This window comes from Protopterus annectens, chromosome 3.part0 (assembly GCF_019279795.1).
Source record: "Protopterus annectens isolate FY-2018-M chromosome 3.part0, PAN1.0, whole genome shotgun sequence".
In the NCBI taxonomy this organism is placed as follows: Eukaryota; Metazoa; Chordata; order Ceratodontiformes; family Protopteridae; genus Protopterus; species Protopterus annectens.
In genome coordinates, this window is record NC_056731.1 from 116,624,208 (window position 1) to 116,645,627 (window position 21,420).

At 43.3% G+C, this 21,420-nt stretch overlaps 1 protein-coding gene across 2 annotated transcripts in view; it reads left to right on the forward strand.

Moving 5' to 3' along the window:
* MRC1 (mannose receptor C-type 1) overlaps window positions 1-21,420 on the forward strand; it is a 1,874,292-nt gene that overhangs the window by 1,279,748 nt on the left and 573,124 nt on the right. For both annotated transcript variants that reach the window (XM_044064625.1, XM_044064626.1), the window contains exon 21: window positions 5,560-5,674. In XM_044064625.1, coding sequence (XP_043920560.1) covers window positions 5,560-5,674 — 115 coding nt within the window. The remainder of the gene's footprint in view (window positions 1-5,559; window positions 5,675-21,420) is intronic.

Sequence of the window (21,420 nt, forward strand, 5' to 3'; positions counted from 1 at the left end):
AGTACAGTACAATACTGTACATACTGTAAAATACATTACAGAAACAGTTCTTAAAACCATTCCAATTTGAAACAAAGAAAAAGGATAATTACTGTAAAGGTTAACACTCATTTGTGAGTTAACATTCTGATAACTTTACATATTTATTGGATGATGCATAACATGATGGATTTGTTGTTGGAGAGAATGGGCCTGATGATGCAGAGTCGGGGTTTCATTCTGCTGCTGAACAGATGATGTTTGCTACTGGAGTCAATTTCTTGAAGTGGGCATCAAGGGAGGTTTGTACAGAGCTTTTCTTTTTCTCATTATAAATGGCCTTATAGCAGCTGAGGCCCTCAGTAACTGTATGGTAAACTTGGGTGAACCTCTCTGTATTAGGATCTTGCTCCTCTAACTTTGCCATTACTGCTTCAGTGAGACAAAAGGCTTCAGCTAACTCTTTTGTTGACAACTTTTTTGATTTTGGAATTTCTAGGTCTCTGTTTTCTTCCTCAAATGCTATCATCTGCTGCTTCAGTTCCATAAGGTCTTCATTGGTCAGTTCTTTGCCATGGGTATTAAGTAACCCTGACATCTATGTTAGTGATGTCTAACCGCATTTGATTAGCAATATCAACCACAGCTTGCCTTGTTTCAGCAATGCCATCACCTGTAGTAGCCTTTAAAGCAGGTGCAAATTGTGTGCACAATTTGTTCCATACTCCTTTCATATTTGACTGCTTTCCTTCATCCGAAGGAATGACAATATTTTTGATGGCCTCATAGATGTTATAATTTTTCCAGAACTCCCTAGTGAATTCCAGTCCTACACTTTCTGACAAATATGGGAATACAGCTGATAAGTATGGGAAGAAATTGCTTACTTCTTCAACCCTGATTTTCAAAAATTTAAATTATCAGGCTCACATGTTAAAATCTATTGTGAAGAACTGTGAAATCATGAGGAATGTTTTGTCTGCAGTTTCTTCTAGTGAGAAAAAATCTGCTTTAAATGGTTTAATTTCTTCAGTTTTACAGGTCACAATCCAATATTTAAAATATGTGTATATGACTGTTGATACTTCTTCTAGGGCTATGACCACTGGTAATGTTTGAGGAGGTTAGCTTGCTTGTGTTCTCTGAACCTCCCACATGATAAGAAAAATGAAATTTTAAATTCTCCTCTGGAAAGAGATTTAGTTTTTGGTCCCTCTACTGTAGAGGCTATCAAAAAGTGTGATGAGAGTGGTAAGCTGATTCTGGAAATAAGATATTTCAGCACTCATTTTGCATATTTGCTATTGGATTTTCTAACTCCTCATCCAATTTTGTCAAGAAATAAAATAAACAGGACTCAGCAAAATGCTGGTAAACAGATGCTTAAGAAGAAATGGCAAGAGGTTTCCAAAAAGAATACAGGGACCCCCCCCCCAAAAAATCAATACAAATATTACACAAGTCAGAATGACTTTTTAAGGGACCTAGTTCTCCCACCCACCAGAAAGCCAGAATCCCCACTTTTCTGTTTGGCAACAGACAGTTTCAGACAAATGGGATCCGAAGATCATTCATCAAGATTACAGATGGCATTGGGAAGAAATTCTTCATTTTGCTCATCCACCAGATCAGGCTTCTCTATTTCTCCAAGTCCTTCAACACGTTATTTCAGGGAGTGATGAAAGCCAGTTCCTCCTACCCAGGCTGATAAAGGTTTTTATTTATGGATACCTTTGGTGCCAAAAAAAGAAAATTCTTGGAGATCAGTTCTGGATATTTCTTTCCTTCCTAAACCAATTTGAGATGGTGCCCAAGTTCAAAACTCTGTCACTTCACAACCTGCTATCCCGTCTTTATCATTTAAGCTTTCTGGTAACATTTAGAAGATGGTTATTATCCCATCCCTAATCATCGAGATTTCAGGTGTTTCTTAAGTTGTGTGTATCCAGATCATGTTATTAGTTTTCTGTCTTACCCTTTGGGCTATCCACTGCATCAAATTCGCAAAATGTCTATCTCCAGTTATAGCTTATTACAGACTACAGTGTATCCACATTTGTCCATGTTTTGATGACTTGCTTATCTTTGCAGAGTATTTTCAAAGTATTGAGAATCTTTCACTTGGGTAAGAGATGTCTTACACAAGCTGGGATTCCAAGAGAACATTCAGAAGTCTTTTTTAACATCTTCACGTAGGATTGTGTTCCTGGGGTGCATGCTAGACACCTCAGTTCAAGGAGCTTTTCTTCCACAAAAAAAGATCTGTACCTAGATTTTTTATAGGATTTTTAACAAAGATGTTGGGTATTGCTAGGGAATACTTCAGGATTTTGCATCTCATAACATCTGTGAGTCTCACGATACCCCATGTCAAGACTCCACATGAGAAAGATACAATGATATCTGAAGTTTCTTTGGTCCTAGCACTAACACCCATTATCTTTTCAAATCCCAATTCTTGGGTTTGTCAGAAGAGAGAAAATATCCCTAGATCCAGGTTTCCCCTTCTCCTCTCCAGATCCAAAGCAGTCAGTCACCACAAATGCCTCAGACTTTGCAGGAGCAGCAGTTTCAGGAGGGATAAAAATGCAAGGTGTTTGGGACACCTAGGACAGACGCAAGCACAGAAATACAAAGCAGATGTTTTGGTCTGATACAGACAACTCTCTGAATCATCTTTGGTCTCCTGGACCTCTTCAGGTTGTTATGGACAATACCACAGTAATACGGTAAATCAACAAGCAAGGGGGAACTAGGTCATGCTCCCTTTGTTAACTAGCCATATTAGCTTGGCATATAGCTTCTTAGCACAGTCTCACTCTACAGGTGTCCCACATCCCACCAGTGCAAAAATGTGTGGCAGACAAACTGAACAGAACAAAGGCAGACCCTCGTGAATGGAAACAAGATGAGCTGTTCTTCCAAGATTTGATCCATTTGTGGGGAATTCTCAAGTAGACCTCTTTGCCTCCAGTCTGAACAAACAGCTTGCAAAATTCTGCTCCAGGACTCCATGAAAGCAGGCCTGGAAGACAGATGCCTTTTCTTTTCCTTGGACAGAAGTGTTCGTGTATGCTTTTCCACCCTTTCCTCTGAGGTCCAGGGTAATTCTGAAGATTCAAAAGGAATCCCCCAAGATCATTATTGTGACTCCCTTCTGTCCCAGGCAACAGTGGTTCTCCCTTCATTTGGAAATAGCTAGATGCAATTACCACAACCTTCGCCACACAATTAATCTACTCACGCAAGAACAAAGGTGTTTGATACACCCTGACCCAATCAACTTCAGCTGAGTGCCTTGACAATATGGTCTTAATTCTCTTTAGGCACCTGTTTACTGAGAATGTGAAGCAGGTACAAATGGAGACAAGAAAGCCTGCAACTGGAAAATCATACATTAGTAAATGTAAAAGGTTTTCTAGTTGGTTCCAACAACACAACCAACACCCTTTCCGGGCTAGTGTTTCTCTAGTGTTTACAATATTTGTGTGAGTTAGTATCATTTGTCCTTCCTTACTCCTCCATCAAGGTTCATTTATTGACCATTTTAGCATATTTGTCCATGGATTCTCCTTTTTCAAAGCATTCCCTTGAGAAAATGCTTTTGAAAGTGGTTTTGGATAAGAGACCTCCAAGAAAAATAGTGGCTGCTCCTTGGGATCTTAATTTTGTGCTAGATAAGCTAAGCTTGTCTTATTCAATTGATGTTCTTAACATGGAAAACTTTTACTGATTTATCTCACCTCTGCAAGAAGAGTATCTGAGTTGCAAGCTCTTATGGTGGGACCGTATCTCATTTTCTACAGAGACAGGACTTTTTTGAGAACCAGTCTTTGTTTTATGCCTAAAGTGATATCGGAGTTTACTTTAACCCAAGTTATCCAGCTCCCCTATTTTCTTTCCTCAACCAAAAAATGAGGAAGAAAGGTTATTCCATACCTTAGATGTCCACAGACACCTCAAGTACTATCCTGACAGAAAAAAATCTTCCAAATATGCGATCAGTTTTTCATTTCTTGTAATGTAAGAAGAAACAACTTGTGTGAAAACAAACTATTTCTGAATGGTTTTCTCAGGCTATTACCTTTTATTATTCTTTCCACAATAAAATTATTCCAGGAAGAATTAATGCCTACTCTGCCAGGGCCTTGGTTCATCTATGGCGTTTTGGAAAGGGATGGATTCTAGAAGTATTCTACAAGCAGCAACTTGGTCATCTGTACATACTTTTACAAAGCACAAGCTAGATTCCTCCTCTGTGTCCAGGTCAGGCTTTGCTAGGCCCATTTTCTAGGGGATCATGGATCCTTCCTCTTCCACTTCCCAAATATACTAAACTAGGGCAATCTAACCATGTAACTAAGGCTATTGTAGAAGTGATCAATGTGATAACATAGTACAACTGTAAGTGAACATACCATAACAGTATATTTTTGAACTGCTGCAGTACGTATTACCTCCATCCCCCTTTTTTTTTTATTTTGCCAGGGTGTTTATCTAAGTATACATTTTTATTCCTAATCATGACCCCTTAGGGCCTCAGCTTCCCTCTCTCAGTTTGTGTGTAAGCTCTAAAGGGCGTGGCGCTCCAGCCATTGATTTTAGGCAGCTCAGCTCAAACTGCCTAATGGTTTGAGCTTGTGGAAGGTGCCCTGAAGCTTTGGAACCTGGCTGACTGTTAGATCCTTGGCAGGATACAACTTGTACAGTTAAGGTTACTATAGCAGTGATTATTTGAACATCTACTGTTCTGATAAGTTTGCTTACAGAACTGTATCTTATGTACCTTATGTAATTTCCTTATAGGTATCATGTTCACTGCAGACTATTTGTTACTCTAAAAAAAAAATGTTTGGAATTTCCTTCAGCAGTCCCCGTCATATTATTCAGATCTCTGACTTCATAGTTTCTCATAATTGTTTGTTTGTGTCCTTCAGCTTTTCCCAGTTAGGGGTCGCCACAGCGGAACTCGGGTCCACTAATGATTGGCAGTAGATTTTTATGTGCTGGCTTGCCGGGCCTAATGCACAACCTTCAAAGAAGGAATGCCCATTCACGCATGTCGCCACACAGAAGATGCTCTAACTTAGAATCGAACGGGCAACGTCTAACTGTGAGGCGACATCGCTACCGCAGCACCACCCTATCTAAATGGCCTGAGCTGTGCCTGAAAAGGGTCCTTGAACCAGGGCACCAACCCAGTCAACAGATGTAAGAAACAAATACATGAGCAGAAATCCATGCTTCTGTACATAGATGGAATTCTATGATATTAGAGCCATTATACAACTTTTTTTTGTACATCAGTGGGATTGTTTCCCTGAAATGGTCACACTAACTCTATGATTTGAAGTTTAATTTACTTTATGATCACACATTTGGTGGTACTTTGAATTTATACACACTCCACTCATATTTTGTGGTATACTATGTGAGAGCTTTTTTTTTTTTAATGAAATTCATGTATTACATTTGTTCTGGTGAATATGGTATGTTCATTCATGTCAAGTATATCAGAAATACTTTGAAGCTCTTTGAAGTGAAAACAAAATATATGCATTTTTTTATCTTGTTTTCCAGTGCTATGGAATTTTTGGAAAGACTGCAGAAGAACAACTCATCTGGCTGGCTGCAAGAAATGAATGCTTGAGTTTTGGTGGGAATTTAGTATCCATTATGAATGCAAGGGAACAAGGTATGCAACAGTTATCACAAACATGTGAGCATTATTTACATGCAAAATAGTATTAGTGGTTGCTCATTGGCAAGGGTCCTTACCTCCTTACAGTATCTATGCATTGCCCAGTTATTGTCTGCACCTTACCCAGGTGTCTCTGCAATATCTTTGCAGCAAAATCTTTATCTCCATCATTATCTCCATCAATTCCACTTATACATTTAATTCACAAAAGCAAAATCTATGTTTTCTTACCTGTACTTCTTCACCCATTATAGATCGTTTCACAAACACATAGGAGCCTTAGCTTAGCCGTGTTACACACATTTCATTCCTTAGTTGTCCCACTAACCATGCTGCACATCTGGTAATGTCACTTCCTGTCTGAAATATAATTGCTTTCCTACTCTCTAAACTTGCCTAGAATGTACCCTGCATATTTATGCACTGCTTTCCTCCTTGAATGCTCATAAATATTTTTCTCTATTTTTCCTCTCTGCTGCTAACCATTGATTGTTCCCAGGGTTTGCCTTAATCCTCCAGGTATACTGGGATCTTTTTCCTCCTTTGAGCTAATTTCAGCCCATGCATGAGGCAGTTGAGGAGACTGAAGCACCTGGGGCAGTGTCATGTTGCTGCTGAGGAGTGTTTTTCCTATGCTCTAAATTTCTCCTCCCCCTTTTCTGTACATGTCCATCCATGGCTAGCTTTGCAATGTCGTATATCTTCCTGACTCTGTGTCAGTTCAGCTAATGCTCCTGCTACCCTGTGTATAATACAGTCTTCTCATTCCCACCCTCCTCTTGGGATTAGTCATGAGGTGAGTACACCTGTCTACTCCCCTTCTCAAGGATGGGAAGGCCCATTCTTCCCTTGCCAAGTGCATCAGACTCCCGATCTACTAATTGAACCCGGGTCACCTGGGCTATAGTCAGGGCTTTATCCTTCTGTGCTACAGTGCTGGTGACAGCACTTATAAAATTGTCTTGCACCAATCACTGACTTTCGTTTTCTTTCTGTTCTGTTCTCTCATGAGTAATATTCCCATTATACCTTTTCATTTACACGCCTTCCTATTCAGTTACAGTTTCTTCTCCTAATTAATTGCAAGTTTACAACTTGAATCAGTCTAATAGTGTGGGAGCCAAGTACTCCAGTAACACTTGACTGAAACCTGGTAAAGGAGTCTACTGTTGTTGAGATTGGTTTGCTCTAAAGTGCAACAAATTTGACATTGATTGTATTAACTCCAGAATGCACTGCATACACCATCTGCAAGGGTATGTTGGCGGTATGTCCCTTTCAGAAAATTCTGTGATTTAACACACACATATACACACACACACACACATTGTGTGTATATATATATATATATATATATATATATATATATATATATATATATATATATATATGGTTTATTTTATTTGTGATTAATTCACTCTTTCCCAAAATGGCTTTAGAAGCCATCTGTAATCACTTTTAATATTGCATGCTGTAGTGTAGTTATACCGATATCTTCTGATATACCACTCATTGATCAGTGGTGGCATACATTGTCATGCTATACGCTGGTAGATATGCATTTTATTTATAATGTAAGTAAAACATGCATTAACCTATGTCATCACTGAGCTATGAAAGTTATATTGCAGGTATTGCTGTACTACATTTTACAGAACAGACTACCATATAACTCTCATAGATTAGTGGTAGCATAAGGTCCAATGGTCCCATCTGCCTCAACTTGTTGGTTATCATATCCAACCAGATCTGAGGCCAGCACTTTGGACTCTTGGCTCTGAAGCTTTAACTCCCCTCATGTAAGGTTCTACATCCCTAACTCTCCACAGATCTAGTTTGCCACTGTTCTGTGATGGGTGCGATCTCTAGATTTCCATTGAAGATAAGTATATTTCAGTTATTTACAGTGTGTATAACTGTCAGTGTTTACCTACAGTTAGGGTATTTCTCATGTCCCTTTCTTGTGTTGTGTGAGTGTTTTTCAGCTTTTTTAAATGTTGGTCATTGTTTTCCTATGAGGTGCATGCCCGCTCTGTTGCCAAGCCTCCTGGCTGCTATTTCTGATTGTACTCTTCAGAGTGCTTACCTTTCCCTTTGGGATTTTATTTTTGGTGTTGGCTATAGTTAGCCTAGTTTTTTTATGTGTTATTTAACAGTTGGATTTTTGTGTGCCATGCTAAACCCTCTGTTTAGGGTTGGTTATTTGTTTTTTGTGTACTTTTTTAAAGTTGCTTTTCAGTGTTGAAGTTTTCCGTTAGGATATTTGAGAAGATTTTATGCTTTTGTAAGTGTGTTGAATATGGTCAGATAGTGCCCCTTAAGCTTCTCATGAAAGGTGCCTTTGCTACTTTTGGGTAATTCATCTGGACAAAGACTGTGGGACCTGTTTCTTTTTCAGGTTAGGGCCTTGGCCAATAGATGTGCCAAGGTATTGATGAAGGGGTTTCTTCTCACCACTTCCTTGACAGGGTCTCCTTCATCTGGTCCTCCATCTCCTTCTAAGAAGTCTCAGGAGAAAGGGAAGAAAGATAAAGACAGAGAAAATGACAGAGCCCCCAAAAGACAGAGAGAAAGTAAAGGAGAAAGAAAAGGAAATCAGAAAATGACTGAGTTCTTATCCTCTGATGAGCCAATTCAGAAGGCCCCAAGATCTCTGTGGATCTGTCTTTGGCACCTCCTTGGTACTGATCTCTCGTCCTCTTAATACCAACATTGGAACCTAATCAGTTTAGACTTTCAGCGGTATCAAACCCCTTCCTGGCTGTGGCACCAAAGTCAGGTTGATGTTGATCACCATTTACAACTGTCACCTTGGATCCGGAATTGGCACTGGAGCTTTCACCCCTTCAGGTCCAGTCTTCAACAGTTAAGGTCCAAGATTTGGATAAACCCTTGTTCAAGCCTGCTAAACCAATCTCAACAGTTTTCTATATGTCTGCTAGGTCACTTCATCCCTTTATCTTATTTCTCCCTCTCTAGTCTGCCCTTCAAAGATCGTGGTTTTGGATCCATCTTCTTTCATGTGGTTCCCCCGGTGCCAACAGCTTGGTTGGCTTCAGCTCGGCCATCAACCTTGAGGGCTTTAACTCCTGTGGCATCAGAGCCATCTGCATCCCCCAACCAAGTGGTTGGGGTTGCTGGCCCGGTTTCAGGATTGAATCTGAGACTTTCAAAGCAGTCTTTTCCCCTCTATGCATTGACCCTGAACAACTAAGTTCTGGTCTTGGCTTTGAATCCAGCTGGGTTTGAGGGTGGAGTGGGTGCTTCTTCTAGATCTGCTGATAATGAAAGGTCCTTTCCCAGTTGTTGAGCCTCATCGTCACTGAATGAGGTCATAGAAAGGATTATGGCCCTCTTGCGGAATGGTTTATCACACTTTGTGTTGAACCCATCTCAATCCTCTCATCTACCTGGATCTTCAGTCTCACATCACCTTGTTCAGGGACAGGCAGCACATCAAGATCTTGAGCAGCCCCAGGCCTGGATTTACCAATATCTTCCTAGTCTTTGCCAGTCTCTCCTTCCCTGGTGGAGTATAAAAAGCATCAGTGTAAAAGAAGGCACCTAAATTCCCAGCAGGAGTCTTTGACAGAGGAATCTGACCTTGATGAGGGGGAAGGGTCCTCAAAATCCCCACATGATGACACCACCTTTAGTGACCTCCTTGAATTGATGAAACAAAAGGTAGGTAGGACCAGCAAAGCTTCTTCCCCTGAGAAATCAGTGTTTCTTGAGGTCTTTGGTGAAGGCCAGTCCACAGTTATGGTGGTGCCCCCCTGCAACTTGCTCATCAACCTCGTGTCTAGGAGAGAGTGGAGAGAACCCAACATAATGGCGCTTATCCCTTAGAAGCCAGACAAAATCTTAGCTCCACCCAAAGATATGATACATTGAAGCAAGGGCCTGCAGTTGATGAAATTGTTGTTGCCAGAGCCATCAAAAAAGAGCTCTCCAAGGGGAGTGCAGCAGTCCATCCTTTGGCCAAGAATTTAAGAGCACTGGACAGACTTAGGAAGTGCATTTAAGATTCAGCCAACTATGTTGTCTTTGCTCCAAACTATATGACACATCTGACTTGGCTTCAGAGAGAGGCTTGCTTAATGAAGTCTTCAAATCAGTAGCATTTCAAATGATAGTTGAGACTTGTAATTCCATGGATGCTCAGTTGGCCACCATACTGTCTATTTCAAGCATATCCATGCATCTCTTATACAAAGCAGCTGATGGTACAGCCAGGGCAGCAGACACTGGTATTACAGTTCATTGCCATGCCCAGATGCAACTCTGCAACCTTGTATAATGCTTCAAGGCATCCTTTCTTAATTCCCCTTTTGATGGGCCCACTTTTTATGCCTTAAACTTAAGTACCCCCTGACCAGGCAAGCTGGTTTGGCAAGACATTGTCTCCATGGGAGTTGATTTTTCCATGCCTCGTTTTTGTGCAATCAAAGAGATGAAAATCAGTTATTCTTCTGAAACTCACAACTTGTTTAGGATGCTTCAGATGACAATTCTTCAGGGGCAGAGGAGGGACTTCAACAGATGTCACCTAGGGATAAGAGTGTTCCACCAAATCATAGCTTCAGGGAACATTTTTCTGGCAAGATTTTTTAGTGTTCTAAAACACTTGCTTGGCTGCTGCACTTTGGAGGCATTTGATTCTTCATTCTCAAGCATGGAAGGTCATCAGATCAGTTCATGGGTGTTGAGAGTCTTTACCAGAGGCTTGACTATCCCCTTTAATTTTTTCCTGAGTTTTCATCAAAAATCCCTTCTAGACATCCCACCCCATCAGTGATACGAGACAGTATTGATGATTTAGAAGCTGCTTTTAAAGTGAGTTGTCCAAGATGTCCCCCAAGACCAGATGGGATCCGGGGTGTAATTAAGTTTATTTTTAGTGCCAAAGAAAAACAAGGATCTTGGGCCCATTTTTGGACCTAAAAAACTACATGGGTTCATCAAACAAACCAAATTCTGGATGGTAACAGTGCAGTCTATTCTGCCTTTGCTGAGGAAGGATGACTGGATGTGCTTGGTGGACCTCAAGGATGCTGCTTAACCTATAAAGTTGTCATAGCATTCCAGGATGTTCCTGAGCTTCTGTCCTGTCTGGGAGCAAATCACTATCAGTTTGAAGTTTAGCCCTTTGCTTTTACCAAAGCCCCTCTGAATGTTCACCAAATGCATGGCAATGGTAACAGCTCAGCTCACTCTACAGGGATTCCAGATTTTCCTATATATGAACAACTGACTCCTTATGGCAACTTCAAGGACATTTCTGGTTCATGCAAGAGACTCATTGATCCATCAGAGCCTTTCTTTGGGAATCACTATGAACTTCAAGAAATCCAGTCTAGAATTGGTCCAGGCTCTGAAGTTTATAGTTTGCCATCTGGACAAGACCATTCAGACTGCCACATTCCTTCTCTCATGGTATCAGGTCCTTCTATATGACTTTTGGAGATTTGTCATCATCAAATTTCATGGTAGTTGAGATCTGTCCGGGTCTCATCAGGATGTCCTTTTGTTCTTTCCCTGTCTGCGGCTGTGATGACCGTGGATGCTTCCATCCTGGGGTGATGGTGGTGCATTATGAAGGGAAGATGGTCCAAGGAATTTGGTACTGATTAGTGACCCATCTGCACATCTGTGGTTTGGAGATGAGAACAGTCCTCCTCATGTTGCAAGCTTTTCAAGACCGCCTCCCCAGAGATGTGATTTCAGTCCAGACCAACCACAGGGTGGTAGTTTGTTATATCAACAAACAAGGGGGAAGCTCAATCTTATCCTCTGTGTTGAGGGCCATTGAGGGTATGACAATAGGCAATGTCTTCTCAATGCTGTCTGAGACCAATGCACATTCCAAGGAAAATCCAACATTCTAGAGAACAAATGGAACAGAAGCATTCTGATACTTCACAAGTGGTCCTTTCAATCCATCAGTTGCCGCACAGACTTCAGCTGCTGGGGCCAGCCTTGCTGGGATATGTTTGCAACCCTTTATAGCACAAAGTGTAGGAGTTTCTTTGCCATGATCACTCACAAGGCATGGTCACCAGTTGATGCCTTATTCCATGCATGGCCTCTAGATCTTCTCTATACATACATTTTGAGTCCTTTAATAATGAAGTTCTTGAAGAAAGCAGTTTGTTGCAAGACTACTGTGATCCTCATAGCCCCCTTCTGACCCAGACAAGTCTGGATCCCCTTTCTGTGGCCTCATCTAATGCACCCTGCTTATGTCTTAGATCCACATCTAATCTACCATCCCCTTAGGTCAGTTTCACCTGAATATAAAATCCGTTAAACTGACCACTTGATTCCTCCACTTCCAATGATAGCCAGAGATATCAAGCTGATAGAATTGTATATATCCTTTCCTCATTTCAGAAGCCCTCCTCCAGAAAAATTTACTTTAGCACATGGATAATATTTAGTATTTGGACCACCTTGAAAAGTATAGACCCTTTTTCTGATCCCTTAGATACTATTGTTATGTCCCCTCTCTGAGCCAGTAATCAAGGAGCCCGAATCCTCACCAGTGACACTGTAGAGGCACGTATACTTGGAATATAAATGAATACACTCAATATTTCCAGGTGCATCAAGCACAATTTCTCTTAAGAGCACACAGGGAAAACAATCAATCCAGGGTCTGGATTTCTCTGTCTCCCTCCCGGTTCCCAATCACCCTCCTCAATGGTACAGCTACAGGACAAAGTCTTCAGATGAATGTCTAAGCCAAGTCCTCCAGCACCCTTTCTGTGAAACCAGTGATTTGTATCCCTGCTGCAAGTAGCTCACAAACACACACACACATACACACACACACACACACACACACACACACACACACACACACACACACACACACACACACACAGACACACACACATACACACACACACACACACACACACACACACAGACACACACTCTGTGAGATTTCCTTTTCACACACACACTCACACACACACACACACACACACACACACACACACACACACACACACACACACACACACACACACACACACACACACACACACACACACACACACACACACACACACACACACACACACACACACACACACACACACACACACACACACACACACGCACACACGCACACACGCACACACGCACACACACACACACACACACCTGGGAAAGGCTGGCACAGATTTACCTTCTCTGACCTTTTTGCCCAGACTATAATATAGTTATCCCTGCCACCAGACTACAAAGCCAGCTACCTAAGGCTCTTGCAATGGTACCCAATTATAATGAGTGAAATTAATATCAATACATATGGTAATGTTGACCAAACAGCCAGGTTCACGAGTAGCTACAGTGTCACCAATAGATATAAGTATTCTCAAAGGTTAAACATTCTCTAAAGGACCAGCCACAATTAAAAGTTTAAATATCTTTAATAATAAATAATAAAAGAACAGGAAATATCTATTTATAGTAAACACCAGAGTTTCAGTCACAGGAAATATTAAAAACAACACAGGTGGAAAGGTTCACACAGTTACAAAAAACAACACTGAACTAATCGCACTATATTTTCCTGACTGATCTAAAAAATACTATTTCCTGGTCACTTACTGTTGTAAGGCAAGATGAAGTAGGTGAAAGATCCTTCTTTGTCAGGTCACAAGAACAGACTGCAGTGAGACTTGTGCCTCATCTAATATTAAAACATTATTTCTGTTCAGAATGGCATCACATACATCTGATCATCTGACTTCTGATTCCTATGCAACCCCCCCATTTACTAGAAACTGCCAGAATTTAGCACCTACATGTCAGTAAGACACACACAAGAGCTTTATTCAGATCTGGTGCAACTTCTGGAAGTGATAAAACAATTACAAACTTCTACTCCTCCTACAGTGACTAACAAACCATGCTTCTTACGGATATTGTGTCTCTGATTTCATTCAAAGATGTGAGATAACATCATTTTGACCTAGGCCCAATAATTACATTTTCTTATTATTTCTGAAACATTGTCGCCACACAGTAAGACATTGTCCTGTTCGATTCTCAGCTAGAGCGTCTTCTGTGTGGAGACATGTGTGAATGGGCGTACCTTCTTTGAAGGTTGTGCATCAGGGCCGGCAACTCGGCACATAAAAATCTACTGCCAATCATCAGCGGACCGGAGTTCCGCTGTGGCGACCCCTAACAGGGAAAAGCCGAAAGACACACACACACATTATTTCTGAAGTCAGGTGGCTTGAGATGAACCTCTTTTCTTCCAGTATTCACTGTTACAATATATACATTTAAACAGTTACAATAATGAATGTACAACTCTTTTATGCCCAAAAGGACACACTGTTGATACATTTTTAACACAAGCAGCTTCACAAATACATTTCAACACAAGCATCTGTACAAATCATATTGATATACCACTGACATATAATTCTTTACAAAATTCCAGCTAACTGTACTGGCACGTTACACATCCACTGCCTTACTTTTCCTGGCATAGCTGGCAATACCTCACATCGTCACAAGTATTTTGGACTTTTTATCTGGCCTTTTTCAATTTGGGGCTTACTGTTCAACTAATGGCTCAGTTAATGGTTATTTATAAGTTCCATGGTGGTCAAGACCATCTTCCCATATCTTCCCTAAGGTTATATAAAACCTTGGAATTTCCTGCTTTTGTTACAGGCATTAACCAGGGCACCCTTTGAGTCTGCTGCTACAGTGGGTCTTAAGCTTTTGGCAAGGAAAACTTTTAGTTATGTACTCACCATAACTTCAGATGTTTGGGATCCATCTCGCCTACATTCTGACTGATGGGTTCGGAGCCGATCCCTCGGCTCCGACTCGGCACGCTTATGCCAAAGAGCAAAGTCTCTTACTGGCTGAGCTTACTATATCCCAGGATGCACCACTACCAATCCCCCAGATCTAGTTTGTCCGCATACATGCACACACGCACGCACTGCTTATATAACATCGACAGATGATACAAGATAAAAATAGTAGAACTCAAACCGTTCCATCTCTTCTGATCTCCAAGGCAGGGGGAAGGAGGGTGGGTATTAGGAATGTAGGCGAGATGGATCCCAAACATCTGAAGTTATGGTGAGTACATAACTAAAAGATGTTATGTGATCCTATCTCGCCTACATTCTGACTGATGGGACAGCGTCCCTAGCACCTGAATCCTGGGTGGCTCACTGGAAAACACTCCTGAGTACCGTGGAACCAAATGATGCTCGCCCTTTAGATGTCACATCCAATTTATAGTGGGAAATGAAAGTGTGCGGGTTGGACCAAGTAGCCGCAGCACAAATCTCAGAAATAGCGAGCTTGGAATGAAACGCAAAAGAGGTAGCCATAGCTCTGGTAGAGTGAGCTTTGATAGATGTTGTAAGTTGCTTATTTGAAGAGGAATAAGCCTGAGTTATGCAATCTCTAATCCATTTGGAAATAGTAGCTTTAGTGATGGTTTTACCCAATTTATTATCTGAAAAGGACACAAACAATTGGTCTGTTTTTCGAATTTGTTGAGTCCTGTCTAGATAGAAGCGCAATTGCCTGTGAACATCCAATTTATGCAAGGTGTATTCCGCTTCATTTGAAAATTTTGGAAAGAAAACTGGTAGCTCTAGAGATTGTTGGAGACAGAGACTAGAACAAACTTTTGGAACAAAAGATGGATTAGGCCTAAGTGATACTCTATCCTTGTGAAAAATCAAGTACGGAGGTTTGATAGATAGGGCTTGAAGTTCTGAAACTCTTCTTGCAGAGGTAATTGCAACTAAGAAGGCAGTTTTCCAAGACAGATATTTCAACTCACATGTAGCAGCCGGTTCAAAAGGGGAAGATGTTAAGGCACGAAGTACCAAATCAAGATCCCACGGAGGCGCAGGATGAAAAACTGGGGGTCTTAAAAGCACAGCACCTTTCATGAAAGTTTTACATAATCTGCTGCTCATCAACGGTGGGTCTATGGATTCGTGAAATTTGGAGATAGCTGCTAGTTGGACTTTAATAGTAGAGACTGAAGATCCTTGATTAAACAAGGATGTTAAAAATTTCAAGACCTCTGGTATCGGGGCAGTAATAAGGTCTAAGCCTCTGAGTTGAGCCCAGATAGCAAACCTCTTCCACTTACTGAGATACAATTTCTTAGTGGTGGGTTTGTGGGCCGAAGATAAAATGTGAATAACTTCTGGGTCTAAGGTGTGATTTCTGACTAAGGTCGGAAGTGGAGGAGCCAAGCTGTTAATTTCAAAGTGTGAAGGGACTGGTGCTGTCGTCCCGACTGATGAATCAGCAGGTCTGGAGTTAGATCCAAAAACCAAGGACCGTCCAGAGCATATTTCTTTAGGTAGGGCAACCATACCTGACGAGGCCAGTATGGAGCAATTAGAATCATTGTGGACCCCAATTGGGAAGCTTTCTGGATGACTTTGGGGAGGAGTGGAACCGGAGGAAAAGCATAAAGTAGTCCTGTTGGCCAAGGTTGGACTAGAGCATCCGTAGCTGCCTCCCCCTGACGCAGAGTCAAGGAAAAGAACCTTTTGCACTTCATGTTTTGTGGTGTTGCAAACAGGTCGCAGCACGGGGTCCCCCATCTTTTGAAAACCTGAGCTACTACTGTTTCGTTCAGGGACCACTCGTGAGGAGAGAGAATCGTCCTGCTTAATCTGTCTGCCAATACATTGGATTTTCCTGGAATGTGGGTCGCTACCAGGAAGCGGTTGGTAGCTACTGCCCATTCCCACACCCTCATGGCCTCTCTGCAAAGGGGGTAAGATCTGGTCCCTCCTTGTTTGTTTAGATACCAGACCACTGACATGTTGTCTGTGTGGATAGCGATAATGCCTTGAGGGAGAAACTTGTGGAGGGCTTGTAGGGACAGAAGTACAGCCCTCATTTCCAATACATTGATATGGAGAAAAGTTTCGTCTGGAAGCCAAGAACCCTGAACTAACCTGCCCAGACAATGACCCCCCCCACCCCATCTGGGAGGCATCCGTTGTCAAGGTGGCCACCGGAGGGGGTATAACAAAAGGTCTTCCCTGATTCAGATTGGATGGCTGAAGCCACCAGCGGAGGTCCCGTTTGCACGTTTCTGTAATCAGTATGAGATGGTTGAGGGGGAGATCCTGAAAAGACCATTGTGTCGATAACAGCCACTGAAGAATCCTCATGTGCAATCTTGCCAGTGGAACTAGGAGAACCGTGGCAGACATTGAACCTAAAAGCTGCAGGACCAACCTGGCTGGGGCTTTGGATCTTGGAAGCAGGGCTCGGACTTGACCTTGTAATGTTTGAATCCTTTCGGTAGGAAGGAAGATGCGCATCAATTTTGAGTCTATCTCTGCTCCTATGAATCTTATGCGCTGAGAGGGCAGCAAGACAGACTTTGACCAATTGAATGTAATTCCCAGGGAAGCACCCAGGGAGATGGTGGCTTGTAGGTTGTCTAGTAGTAGATGCCTGGTGGTGGCAGTCAGGAGCCAGTCGTCCAGATAGGGAAACACTTGGAATCCGAGACTCCTCAGGTGAGCAGTCACTACTGCCAAACACTTGGTGAACACCCTGGGGCTGTGGTGAGACCAAAGGGCAGTGCACAAAATTGGAAATGACTGTCTCCCAGGCTGAAGCGCAGATACCTCCTGGATGCCTGATGTATCGGTATGTGATAATAGGCGTCCTTGAGATCTATGGAGCACATCCAAACATCCTTCTCCAACAATGGGAGAATGGATTGTAAAGTGACCATTCGGAATTTGGACTTCATGACGGACTGGTTTAGTTTGCTGAGATCCAATATGGGTCTCAGGTCCCCTGTCTTTTTTGGCACTAAAAAGAACCTTGAGTAATTTGCGGATCCGATCTGGTCTGTGGGGACCGGTTGGATGACTCCTTTTTCTAGCAGCTTTGAAGCTTCTGCGGCTGCAATTTCCCTTTGACTGGGTGGTGGGTCCGGGATTTTTTTGGACGGTGGTGGTGAGTGTGTGAAGGGAATGGTGTAACCTCCGGCAATAATCCGAAGCACCCATCTGTCCTGAGTAATAGACTCCCAGGCTTTTAGGTGCTTGGCAAAACGGCACCCGACTGGCTCCGGAGCAGCACAGCCAGGCAATCCCTCATGAAGTGTGGGAGGCTGAAGAGCCACGAAAGGACTCGCGGTCTCCAGTGTTGCGGGGCCCTCTGCCGCCTCTGGGACGGCGTCTCCCAGAAAAATTTCCTTGTCCTCTGCCTCTGGAAGGGGAATCTTCCTGCTGTTGAGGAAAGAACTTCTGTGATTTGCGGAACCACATCTTCCCTCCTCTTTTAGCCTTGGGATAAGGCCGAAAGGGAGTGGAATAACGTGCTCCTACGGCAGATAAAGTTTTTCCCTCTTGCTCACAGCGGGTAAGAGTGTCTTTTACCTTGGGTCCAAACAAAGGGGACCCATCAAAGAGAGCGTCGGCGAAGGAAGACTTGAAGGCCTCCGTGAAATGACACAAACGGAGCCAGGCTTGTCTCCGTAGAGCCACGCCTGTGCCTGCCGCTCTGCCCGCCCCTTCGGCCGCATATGAAATGAGCCTCATGGACGAGTTAGAAATCGAGGTAAGGATAGCCAACTGAGAGCTAACCGACTGGGCTAGCTGCTCAGGTAGGTTACCTGAGAGGGAGTCTGACAGCTCCTTGATCAGATCCCTCTGTAATCTGGTGAAATGTGCCAAATAATTCAGGGACCTTAGAGTAAAGGCCGCTGAAGTCAGGGTGCGCTTCCCGTACCGGTCCATGCTCCTAGACTCCTTATTAGGAGGATGGATGGACGTTGAAGCCTCTGCCACGTCCTGCTGTGTAGCAGATGCCACCACCATGGCATCTACAGCCACGCCTTTCGTCAAGAACTCCTTCTCGGGTGGGGCAGACAAAAATTTGTTAGGGCGAGAAGGCACTGGTTCCACAGTATCTGGATGTTCCCACGCCCTCCGACAAACCAAATCCAGGAGCTCGTCGAAGGGCGGAGACACCCAGGAGGCGGAGGGCTGAGCCCCAAAGGCCTTGAAAAGCACTGACTCATCAGCGGAGGGGGGTTTGGAAATCCAGCCGCCTCGTTGCTTAAGGATCTCTAGAATGTCTGCAAATGAGACATCATCCGAGGACGACTTTGGGGACCCCTCCGCATCATCAAGATCAGTGTCCGATGTAAGAGACTCGGGGGAGTCCACATGCTTCCTCTTGCACGATCTCTTCCTTGGGGGCTCCTCCGAAGACAACTCCGAAGAACCCTCAGGAGGAGGGGAACCCCCAGTGGGGGTAACCTCAGGCCCCGGGGCTCTGCTGCCTAGAGACAGGGGAACTGCCAAAGACCCAGTCTCCATGCCCAGGGAAGGTGCCGGTAAAGCCGTAGAGATGGCCGAAGAAGACTTGGCCAAGGCACTCCTCATAACTCTGAAAGCCAGACCCCCAGAATCCTGGGAGTGTCTGGTCCCCGGAGCCATGATAGCAGGCGGAAGTCCCGCAGCCGAATCACCGAGAGGGAGGCTCGGAACCGACAGCATTGGTCCCGAAACGTCACCCCCGGGTCCAGCCGAAAAAGTCCGCGTGCTAAACTCAGACCCGAAGGCCGGGGTTGGAGTAAGGGTCGGAGCCGACCCTAGGATCTCTACTGGCTCCATCAGCACCTGCTCCGACGGAGCTGAAGCGGTCGGAGGAGGAATGGCAATGGAGTGGGCTATCGGCTCCAAAACCAATTGGGTCGGAGCCGAAACAAATTTTTGAAAGACTGGGGACTGGAACAGTCTTTGGAGCACCCTGTCTATGTCCGAATCTGACATCCTTGATGACCTGGAAGAGACCGAACGGGTCCGAGTAGGTCTCTCCAACGGCTCCACGGGACTAAGGGACCGGCTCCGAGGCGACTCGATAACTATCGGCGCCGAGGGAGTGTCCAACCCAATTTCCATCGGTGCCGAAGAGGACTTCGGCGCCGAGGAGGAAGTGTCTGAGCGGACAACCTTCATCGGCTCCGAGATCAGTGGAGCCGATGAAGGTGACTCCGCCTCGATGCCCCAGCCGTCGGCTCCGAGACCAGAGGAGTCGAGACTGGAGGCATCGAGGCAGACCGTTCCACCCTCGGCTCCAAAGTCCGTGGAGCCGAAGGAGAAGCCTGCCTATGTCTTTTGGCGGTCGGGTCCGACGGACTGGTCGGAGCCGACGCCCTTTTCTTTTTAGCAGGAGAAGGAGAGGATGCTAAAGCTTCTTCAAAAGAGGGTTTGATAAGGCCTTTCAAAATAAGTTTATTTTTCCTCTCTTGGAGGACCCTCGAGGAAAACGCGTGACACACGCTGCAGGACTCCTGCAAATGTTTGGTGCCCAAACAATATACACAGAGAGAGTGGTCGTCTGTGATCGACATCTTAAAACTGCACTTAGTGCACTTTTTAAATCCTGAAGGCCTAGAAGCCTGTGACATTATGGCAATCCAAACACAGAAAACTAGCCAAGAAGAAACACAAGAAACACACTGACTAACACTATAGAATTTTCCTTGCTCTCTCTTCTTCTTCTTTACTTTTCTGTCCTTTTAATAAGGACTAACACAACACCAAAAGAAGTAGATCCAATAACCTTAAAAATAACAGGAATTAGCCAACAACGAACTGACAGGGGAAGGCCCTTCAACTCCGATGGGACCTCTAGTCTGTCAAAACACAGTCACTACACAATATTTTACCAGGAAAATACTCATTCAAGCACAAAAACCACTAGATAGCTGTTAAAACAGCTTTTTGTTGAATTTTAAAGAAAATCCTGACAGAAAGTTAGTGAAAAAAACACTACTTAGCTCAGCCAAGCTCGAGACCACGTCTTCGCTTGTTAGCGGCAAACGAGATCTGGGGGATTGGTAGTGGTGCATCCTGGGATATAGTAAGCTCAGCCAATAAGAGACTTCGCTCTTTGGCATAAGCGTGCCGAGTCGGAGCCGAGGGATCGGCTCCGAACCCATCAGTCAGAATGTAGGCGAGATAGGATCACATAACATCTATTTTTTGATTGCAGTAACCTCCACCAGATGAGCATCACAACTTTCAGGCTTTGACTTGTATTCCTGCTTATCTGATTTTTTTACAAGGTTTCCTTGCAAATTATTCCAGCCTTTTTTCCTAAGATAGCCTTTGAGTCTAATGTGAATTAGTTTATTCATTAGTAGTATTCCTTTCTAATTTCCTTAATAAGGGTTAATACATTCTTCATTGCCTAAAACTTCTTTGACAGTTGAGATTTTATTTAAATAAAACCAAAGACTTCAGAAAATCAGACCAGCATTTTATGTCCTTTTCAAAGGCCAAACTTGGTTAAGGAGTTTCTAAGAGAATCTTGTTCAGAGGGCTATCTGACTGCATACACTTTGTGTACAGAGTTACTGCTTTATCCTTGTCTTCCAAATCGAAGGCTGATTCTATAAGAACATTATCTACCTCAACAGAGTTCTTCAGCTATGCTTCTTTGGATAATAATTGCTTAGCAGCTACCTGGATGAACACCCATACTTTTGTGTCTTATTATAAGCATGACATTCAGTTTAGATCAAGGGTTTCTTTTGGCACCACCATTCTTCAAATTGTTCTTGCTTAAAACCAACTAACTGATTAGTCTGGCTGGAGACTCTGTTCCACAGGTTGTGGCAGTCAGAAAAGACAGCATTGAATATGAAAATGATGTATTTACCATAACAATATATGTGTTGC